The sequence below is a fragment of the Carassius gibelio genome, chromosome B17 (assembly GCF_023724105.1).
Source record: "Carassius gibelio isolate Cgi1373 ecotype wild population from Czech Republic chromosome B17, carGib1.2-hapl.c, whole genome shotgun sequence".
In the NCBI taxonomy this organism is placed as follows: domain Eukaryota; kingdom Metazoa; phylum Chordata; class Actinopteri; order Cypriniformes; family Cyprinidae; genus Carassius; species Carassius gibelio.
Genome location: NC_068412.1, coordinates 20791241 through 20802035, shown reverse-complemented (window position 1 = coordinate 20802035; position 10795 = coordinate 20791241). Strand labels below are relative to the sequence as shown.

General features: G+C 35.3%; 1 protein-coding gene across 1 annotated transcript; it reads right to left on the bottom strand.

The window, feature by feature from the left end:
• Nucleotides 1-3018: 3018 nt before the first annotated feature.
• LOC127976006 (cytochrome P450 26B1) lies at nucleotides 3019-9854 on the bottom strand. Its single transcript, XM_052580102.1, has 7 exons — nucleotides 9676-9854; nucleotides 8625-8991; nucleotides 7162-7386; nucleotides 6680-6955; nucleotides 6363-6518; nucleotides 5159-5584; nucleotides 3019-4375 (listed from the first exon to the last, which is right to left on the bottom strand). The coding sequence occupies exons 2-7, from the start codon at nucleotides 8826-8828 to the stop codon at nucleotides 3998-4000; spliced, it is 1665 nt and encodes a 554-aa protein (XP_052436062.1). The 5' UTR covers nucleotides 8829-8991; nucleotides 9676-9854; the 3' UTR covers nucleotides 3019-3997.
• Between the last annotated feature and the right edge of the window lie 941 nt (nucleotides 9855-10795).

Here is a 10795-nt window from a genome sequence, read left to right as displayed (position 1 = left end):
TACTGGTGTGCATCTAAACGTGGAAACCTGGTTATTTTAATAAGCTTATATTTATGAGTTATCAGTTTACTGGTGTGCATGTACGTGCTCATTTGTCTTTGTTCGTATAGGGGTGTGGGAAGAGTGTGTTCGAGAGGTGAGCCATCAACACAGGTATGAAGCCTGAGGAGGAAGCCAGATTTCTGGAAAATCATATATGACCTGAGACTGAACTCGCATGATCATTGCTGCAGGCCTACTGTACCGGTTCTGTCTGTAGAAATAAGCAAAAGAACCTGTGAAAATAATGTCTTAAGAATAAACGATGAAAGTAACAGAGATAAACAAAATAAATAAACATGTTATTTCATATCTCAGCATTTATTTTATTTTTAATAATCAAATATTGCCTTTTGTTATTATGCTATCTTACATATTTACATGTATTTCAAGACATAACAACAGTAACTATATAAATAATGTAAATATAATTAAGAGTATTGAAAAGTTACAACAACATAAAAAAAATCTTAGGATGTACTTCAAATATTAAATTAAAATATTTAAGATTAGAGATTTCCAACACTAATCCTGGATGGCCGCTTTCCTGCCTGATTGATCTCTAACCTTAATTAACACCTGAACCTGGTAATCAAGGCCTCCAAGGTCACTAGAACTTTCCACACAGGTGTGCTAGAAACGGTTGGAGCTAAACTACACAAGAACGCTTTGGGAGATTGGGAATCCCTGTCGTTTAGATCATCCATAATGTGCATTTTGCTTTCACGCAGCATTTTTTCCAGAAACTGAGTGATGATTCATGTGTCAAATGCTTGAATGGAAATGAAGGAATTAATTCAGAATATTATTTAGTAAAACATGCAGACGCAAACACATGTAATGCAATGTAAATGCCTGAAGTTAGCCAAGCTCTGAATGACATTTGAAAAGCTTCTTTATTATTATGTGACAGTATCACTACTAACCATCAGGTCTGATGACAGATTTGTGAATTGGGATGCCACTGTACTGTACTTGTAATCCCATTCGATTTTAGCTCTAAAAAGTGCATTTAACCATGAAAATCCACAGAGTTTTCCCTAAATTTTTGTAGACACTCAGTCGAGCTGAACCTATGCATTCATAAGCATTTTTGCTGCATCAAAAGCTTATGCAGATGTTCTGACAGTGGGTGTAGCAATATTAGTGCTTCTTTATTAAAGCATGTCAATCACTCTGTTACTGAACCCTGAAAACCCACCCAACTTCTGTATCTGTATCTGATGAATGACTTTAGAAATGCAGCACTGCCGTTTGCTGTGATTCACCCAAAGGCTGTGGGAAGAATTTCTGTATAACTCAAATTCAGTCAACTCGGGTCAACTGCAAGCCCCATCACAGTTAGCTGGATATGTTCCCTCATAGTTTCCCCGTGAATGAATATTACCTTTAAGAAAAGTACAGTAGGCAATAATGTGCACCTGAGCTGAGGATGATTATGTTCCAGAGAACAACAGGAAATAAAGTGATCTATAGCCTGTCACATCTGAAGTTGCAGTAAGCTGTAGGAGTCATGTGGAGGTGATATCCTCATTCTTACGAAGGCTGAATTGTCACCAGATACCGTTTCACTGTAATGGGATGCTTCGAGAGTGAGCGATCTATCTATCTGTCTGTAAATCGATCTATCTAATAATATATACACTGGATGATGAAAGGTGTGCAGCTGAGAAATGTCTATATAAATATGTGTGTACTCACCTTTGCCCTTGTTTTCTGAACTCTTGAGTACAGAGGGGTGGTGTGAGTACGTGTAGCTGAAGTGTGTGTGTGTGTGTGTGTGTTTGGGTCAGGAAGCATTTGTGCTGTGGGGTAATTACAGTGTAGACACCAGCTGCTGCTTCTGCATTCCAAAACACACCGATGCTGCCAACAGAAGTCATGACACATCACACACAGCTTCCACCACCATGACTGATCCCCGACAAACACTTCACATCTTACCTGTAGCTGCCGACGTTCATGCTTCAATGAGTTTATTTAGCTCAAAGATTATCTAGAATGTTGATTTTGACATCTAAACTCTTCACCAGCCCACATTTAGAGTAGGTTAGTTAGGATGGCTGATAGTAACCTTAGTAATGTGTTTGAGTCATTGGCACTTACAAATCATGCTGTTTATCCCGCTGGCTGTCAGATGATTGAAAGTGTGGCATTATGTATACACGCATACACAAAAAAAATAATCCGGTTCAGAAGTTCAGCTGAACTATGATCCTGCCTCAAGGGCATGATGGAACAATAAAGAGAGAAATGGGATGATCGTGCATGGATTTCAATGGAAAGTTGATTGTTAGATCAAACAAGCTGAAAGGGAAAGATAAGAGAGGCTGCATGTCTTCTGCAGGTGGATTCAGGCACAGCTCTGCTTTATTGAAACACCACGGTCTTGTCCTTCATGTTCTCTTAATGCTTGTTGAGAAAAAGGGAAACATTTACTCAGTAGAAACTGAAGTAACGTAGCAAAATTAGTTTTTTGTTTAAAAAACACCAGTGTATCACATATAGAGGCCTCATATTGTGAACAAGGCTGCATTTATGTGATCAAAAATGCAATAAAACAGTTAAATGTTATTATAATACAAAATTTTTTTCTAATGTTATTTAAAAAATGTATTTATTCCAGTGATGGCAAAGCTGAATTCTCAGAAGTCATTACTCCAATTGTCTGTTTCACATGATCATTCAGAACTCATACTGATTAAGAAACATTTATTTGCATTATTTCAGTGCTGAAAACAGTTGTGCTGCCAAAAGTTTTTGTGCAACTTTTTTCAGGATTCGTTGATGATTATAAAGTTTAAAAATGTTTATTTATAACATAATGTCTTTACTGTCACATTGGATCAGTTTAACGCATTATTGCTGAAAATAAGTATTCTTTTATATATATATACATATATTTTACTGACCTCAAACTTTTGAATGGGAGTGTAAATTATCTTGTTAAATTTTTACATGTAAAATACTGACCCCAAACATAATGCTCAACAAACTGCAAATAAACGCATCAAATATCTTTATTGAACAGAGACAACTTAAACACTATAACAGCTCCAAATACACATTTCAAAATAGATACCATAAAAGATATAAAATGAACATGAGCACTATTCAAAAAGACAAACACGTGAGCACATTAACTACAAGAAGTATTACACAAGTATTGAACATATACAACATGTATACACATATACTCCTAATTTGGAGAAAAAGTGCTGCTTGTTTTCTCCTTCCCTGTATTTAAACTGATCCCCCAGTTCACAGCGCAAGGGTCATTTTTCACAGCTTACATTCATGATAAACACAAATAACTATGCATTAGTCATCTATTTACATGGTTTAAAGCAATATGTAACTTCTGTAAGTACTAGAGCCGCAAGGACAGCATGTATAGATAACTAGTCATTTTAGTAGTACAGTGGCCTAGAAATTAGAAAGTGGCATAATATAAGTTTTTATTTAGTGAGCTATCCTATTCACTTGAGAAAAAAATATAAATAGAGCTTATTTGTGTTCCTACTTCATGTCATAAAACAAAAACAGGTTTTGTTTATATATCACATACAAGGCTGAGATGAAAGAATAAATGAATTTAAATGCATTTCTATTTTTATAGTTTTTTTTTTAAGTTTTCTTTTTCTTTTCTTTTTTTTTTTTGTGATTTCCTAATGCACATCACAATGGCTTGGCTAATCAAACCTAACAGACTTTTACACAGGTTTAAGTAACTTTTACATGCATTCTAGTGGATATGTACCTTTTCCACAAGTTCACTAAAAACAAGAGTTCAAGACCACATTATTTAATGAATGGGTCAGGTTCATCATTTCATCCATTTCCAGATGGTTTGCTTAACATAAACATTATAATGTTAACTGTATATGTTTCCCAAAAGCAGTTTGACATCTATGCATTGGCAATCTATGTGGTACAGTGTCTAAATGAAGCTTTTTGTCTAAATATGTGTGGATTCCCTCCGATTTCTCTCAACCCCGTGGGTTCTGTAGTTAAAAAACACATGCAATCCATTGACCGGATGCACAATTGGCACAGTCTGCATCCTTGGATATGTTTCTGTTGCCAAAGTGCACTCTACTGTGGCGAGCAACTCCACCGCAAGAGTTTTGAGCACAATCAAAGCGAGCTCCCGGCCGACGCACCTCCTCACACCACCTCCAAATGGAACATAACTGAAGCGTTCGGTTTTGCTCTCGTTTCGATCTGCGCAGAACCGGTCTGGGTCGAAGAGCTCTGGGTTCTGATATGCTTCTGCTGTCTCGTGCGTGTCACGGATGCTGTACATGACGCTCCAGCCCTTCGGGATCTGATAACCCTGCAAATGCACAACATACGAATGATTATGTTAGACAGCTTTTTGTGTAAAATTGTACATTTTTGAACATTTTTTCATCAGCAAAATCTATATTAGTATTATTATTGACATTATATCATGTTCATGATTTTATTATTAAAATATATATATATATTTTAAGTCTTATTAATGTTCCTAAAATAAATATAACTGACTATTTTTTTTTTCCTTTTTTTTCAACACCATTTTCAACGTCTGATAATAAAAAATGCACATTTTTTACCACTTTAATTATTATTAATTAATAATATTAATTATGATTTTATTTTTCCACACTATATTGTGATTTAATACTTTTATTATTAAAAATTATAATTTAATACATTTTTATGATGCAATAATTTAAATGTATATTTCTAAAATAAAATGTAAAATAATTTTTTATAACATTTTAGGGTTCAATTCACAAAAAAAGTATTATTCTGTATGAATATTAACACTATATTTATACATTCATTTGACATATTTCATAATGTAATAACTTTAATGTCGCACAAACATTTTTTTTTTTTTACCAACAACATCTGATTTAATATAATAATTATTATTATTATTCGCGCAGTATCGTGGTTTTATTATGTACAGTGTCACAAATGTTATAATATAGTAATTTCCATTTCTGATATAAAATGTTACTGAAAAAATTAACTAGCTTTTGCAGACAATGTATGAATGCACTATCCATAAAACTGTATTTTCATAAATTATTTTGCACAAAACAACAAAAGACAAAACAACACTTACATTTAATTCAAATGTTTGCAGGGCTGTCCTGTATCCACCAGACACTGGTGGGAGGAACCGAAGCACCTCTTTGACCACACAGTCCAGGTAAGAAAGTTGACTCAGTTTCTCCAAACTCAGGTAAGGGACGTGGATGCGAGAGCGATGCTTCTCTTCCTTGTCTCCTGCTTCAAAACACAGTGTTTTATTCGTCGCTGATCTTCCCTCACTGGTACTCTTCTCAGCAGCATCACTTTCCTCACTGACGACGTTCCCATGGCAATGAGAGCAGCAGTATCCGTGCACATCGCCGATCAGCCCCTCGCTTTCCAGCTCTGCTCTAGCACGCTCACTCACATCTGGATGACGCAGCAGCTGCAGGATGAGGGATGTTGATGCGCTGGCCGTAGTGGAGTGAGCAGCAAAGATTAACTCTACTGCAGTTTCCTGAAATGCATTTGCATTTAATTATTTTGCAAACATGAATCTAAATGAAACTGAAAGGCAAAATTTTTTAATGCAAAACAACTGAGATTAGCAATTTTTTTTGATTTGCTCCTATACACACTCGCTATTATTCGGAATTATATATATATATATATATATATATATATATATATATATATATATATATATATATATATATATATATATATATTTTTTTTTTTTTTTTTTTTATTATTATCAAAGCTGAAAACATATTTTTTGTGAAAAGCATTAAACATTTTTCAGAATTCTCTTATGAATAGAAAGTTCAGAAGAACAGCATTTATTGTAATATACATGTATTTGAAATACAAAATGCTATTTTGTATTTAAATACTTTTGGGAAAAGTCAAATGTATTTTGTATTTAAATACATTTAATCTTAGTATTTTTGTATACTTGTTGATACAGGAAATCAGCAGTCTAATAAAGAGGTTGATTGTCAAAAAATATTTTATGAATTTTGAAACTACAAAAATACTAAGATTAAATGTATTCAAAAACAAAATAGTATTTTGTATTTCAAATACATGTATTCAAAATACTGCCCATCACTGCCTTTCAGTGAACAGTTCTTAAAAGAGCCAAGTTTTTTATTTTATTAGTGTGAAGAATATTTGAATAATCTAAAGAACCTTTTTCCACTGTAAAGAACCTTTTGCGGAATAAAAAAAGTCTCATTAGAAACTCTATTTTTAAGAGTACACAATAAATTTGGATTCAGCCCTCTATGGTTTACCTTTAGCTCCTGCATTGTAAGCTCATAGTCATCTTCCTTCGCACTGCTCAGCATATAGTCAAAAGCATCACAATAATCGCTGGTTTGCTGCTTTTTCAGTTTCTCCTCTATGATCTTCTCCATGGCAGAGTGCAGAATCTCACGGGCCCTGATTCCCTACAACAAAACAAATAGACTATATTCATGAATAAAAGTTCTCCAAAGTAGATGAAATTTAGACAATCATCTATTCTAGTAATTTAGTTTGCTTGCTCAAGCTGTGAACCAGTGTGACTTTTGGCTTGTGGATGAAAGATCAGAATTGGACTCTTTCTCACCTTGCGCAGGCCGCTTATGGGGGTGTCAATAGGAAGAGAAAAGAGGTTGTTCATGAGCTGCTCAAAGGTTTTGGAGAGAGAAGTGATTTGCTGCTCCTCCAGACGCAGACCGAGCAGGATTCGCACTGCAATGCGGAAAGTGAGTGACTTGGCTGCGGTGTAAACATCCACAGACCCGGTCTCGGAGCACCACTTAGCAATTTCAGTCTTGATGACATCTTGAAGGCGTGTCAGATAGGCCTCCAGCGCCCCACGACTAAACACTTTTGCAAGGATCTAGAAAACAACATTTGATTGATCATAAGCTGAGCTAATCATTGCAATATAAATGGCTGAAAATAAAAGTTTTTTATTATTATTATAATTGTTTTTTTGTGAGCTTTCATCTTTACAGGGATATTTAGGAGAAATAAAACAATTAATGGATTAATTATTTCAATTTAAAAAGTCTTCCAGGGTGCATGTCTTTCAGATACACTTACTTTTCTCTTCCTCTTGTGCAGATCACCAACTGAGTTTACCAGAGTGTTGGGCCCCAGGATGATGCGTGTGCTCTGGGGCCACTGCGTGCACACCAGCGTGTGTTCACCCAGCAGAATCTTACGGATGTTTTCTGCACCGGTCACTCGGATGAGGGGTTTGCCCAAAAGATGAGTTTTAAAAACATTTCCGTGTTTCTCGCGTCTGGAGATGTGAAAGCTGGATCCCTGTTACAACACAAGAGTTTCATGTCAAACCTTTTAGATGCAATACCCCGAGTCCCCACTACTTCCCCAAGACTTTTCCAGTCATTTGTGACTATAAGGATTTTTTTATTTTTTTATTTCCATACTAAAAATATTTCCATACAAATTTCCCATACTATTTTCTAAACTTTCCAGGCCTACATATTGTAAGATTTATTTACATTATTGATCGATTGATTGATTGCATCTTCTGGGATGGATTAATCAGTTCTGCCACTCTGCATGAAATCAAGGTGAAAGCATCTGTTTTTACCACAGTGAAGAATTACACCCTTGTCAAGTTCACACATGCAGGGAATAATTCACCTTGTGGAGTTTGCTCATCAGGCCAGCAGAGGAACTGGCTCACATGCATGCATCATATTCCTTTGACAAAGCATTAAATATTGCACTAAATGTATTGCAAAAAATATTAGCTAAATATCATAAAATGTAACATAGATCACTCTAATCTACATAAATAACAACATAAAATAATTAATTTAGGCCCTAAATAAAATCTAAATAGCCAAAATGTGGTGATTTGCGATGGAATTCAATTTTTTCCTCATAAGTTAGCAAATGTCGTTTAATTCTTGCATAATTTTAACCGGAGGTTGCATGCATTGTTTTTAATAGCTACGTTTCACAAGTTAGATTGCACTAGCCTAAATGTTCATCCTCGTAAAGAAACCGACTTTGCGTACGGAGGTAACCATAGCAACACGTGCTTGATAGCTGTAAGGTGCATCGATAAAACATAAGTAGCCTAAAACCACTATAGATCTGCACAACATAGGCTATATCAGAAAAGGTTAGTATTCTGTTTAAAACGCATTGTTGATAGTTAAATGCGCTGGGGGCGCCAAAACATTTTTCGTAAAACGAATAAATAAAATTACTAGGCTAATTTTTATTATTTATTTATTTTTATGTATTTTTTATTTTATTTTTTGCAACGATGACCCCGCCGAAAAAAATTAGAGAACTAATTTTAACAGAATAAAAAAAAAGACTAAATCATAATTAGATTAGAATCGTGTTTATAGTATAAAATTACAATATGACGCATAGGGCTATGCTTATATATATTAGAACTCAAAATGTTACTTTTATGATCGAGGGAACATACTATGAAATCCATGATCGATAAATCATAAATAAGCGCAAAAGAATTGAGAGAAACCGAGTGGAATTCTATGTATATGCTCCAGTCTTACCTGGAAAAGCCAGTGAAAGGTTTCTCCTACCAGCGGCCAGCCCATAGAGCCCTGTGGGAGTGGGAGTTTACACGTCCGATCCCGGGTGATGCTCCACCTGAACTCCCACAGCAGCCGCGAAACCGCGAGCAACAGCAGAGCTGGTAAGACAGCACCAGCAGCCGCCAGAAACACGGACACGAGGCAGATATCGTGCCCGAACATCTCCAGCGTTGAACAAAGCCACAAAAAAAAAGAAAGAAAAGAAAGAAAGCAAAGAATCCACGTGTGGCTGTGCGTGTTGTTCCAGTGATGATTTCTTCTTGATGGAGCGCCTCCAAAAGTTGTGTAACACGCAAGAAGATCCCTTTACGCGCTCATTGGATATCTAGGAATGGAATAAGAATAGGACATTACACGGGTCTTTATGAAGAGAGGAGATCTATCGTGCTGTCATCCTCTCCAGCTTCCCAGAGAAGGACAAGAAGCTGTTAACTATTCCAAACAGTTTTACAAGTTGCATGCGCTGGCATGTCGTTCATCCGAGTTTATCCACCTTTTCTTGGGGTGCAACCCCTTCAACAGCCCTGCTCTCACCCACTCCGACTGTAAATCAGACTCCAACTGAACGTCAGATTATGAGAATTTGGGAAATTAGCATCCATTTTTGCTTAAAACAGAAGATCCCTCTGCTTATAAACACCTCCGAGTAAGTAAAACACATAAATCCCTAATAACATCATAATATAGAGTATTTAACATCAAACTAGCCTATATTAATTTTTCAGTTCCGTTCTGTTGATCCAATTTTTATTCTTATCTGAAGAACATAGTGAAACATTAAGAGATTTAAATCTCCGAGGTATGATACAAAATGACTCTTTATATGATGGTTCTTATAGCCTACCTTAAAATCAGTTAAAATACTTTTTTTTAAGGGTGTAACAAAAATCTGTCTCCCAGATAAATTGCTAAAACATGCAATCTGTAATCTAAAATAACATCATCTTAATAACAGAGCTAATGATGAATTTACAAGTGAATCAGAGACAGACAATGAATGTGTACTCACCTCAGGAAGAGTGTAAAGTCATAGTGAAGATATCCAGTGGAACTTCGAGAATCTCTTAGAACTATGTGTCTTCTGTGCATCTCGTGCGCTCGAGCTTTATAGGTATTGGCACATGTTGTGATCCACCTTAACCAGTGACGTGTGAGCAGTTTTCTCTAATAGTTGAAGAGGTCGTGGATAGATCACAGGGGATGGGAAACGTTTGAGATCGTAGGTTCCACAAAGAGAGAGAGAGAGAGAGAGAGAGAGAGAGAGAGAGAGAGAGAGAGAGATAGGGGTTTTACTTGGTTTACTTATTTCCTCAATGGAATTCCATTCGATCCACTTTTCATCATTTTCATGCATGTATTTTTAGGCAGTCGTTCAGTAGTGTCTACATCTAAAATGTTTCATGTAAAAAAAAATATTCTATTAATTATGTCAGATAGAATTATTTTCAGACCATCACAAATAACACGATTACATGTGTTTACAGAAGAGTTCCATGCTACAAAACGCGAGAAAAAAAAGCGTCTGTGGATTACTTCCAGAGGGCCAACTTTTAAAAATAATTGGCAAATCAGTAAGTTTCTTATCGCAGTCGGTTAACTTTCGTCTATGCGCAACATTTTTTATTTGATTTTGTTGCTCCGAGAACATTTAACTCATTTTTTAACTTATTTTTTAACATTTAACTAATGTTTTTGGAGTATGTTTGTGATGTTTAAATCTATAAAAATGTGTAGGCTAATTTGTATTATGTACTGTCCAATACAGACAACGATCATTGCTATAATCGTTCAAGCATTTCTCTTCTTGAATGTATAGGCCTATGTATGGCAGTGTGACTTTAAATCTCATTTTTAAATGTAAATCGCATTCTTAATTAGTCAGACTGCGCTAAATACACAGTCTAAAGGTTTACACTTTTTAGAAACTATAATCACCATGATGCGGCTCAATTTTTACTGAGATTCTTTCAAATTCTGTATATTATTAAGCTATTAGAATTTTAAAATTATGCCAGAATTCATTATCGCATGCTCTGGTATCTCTGGCTCCAATCGTCAAAGCTTGCCGATTTGTTTATTGTCATACACATATATATATATATATATATATATATATATATATATATATA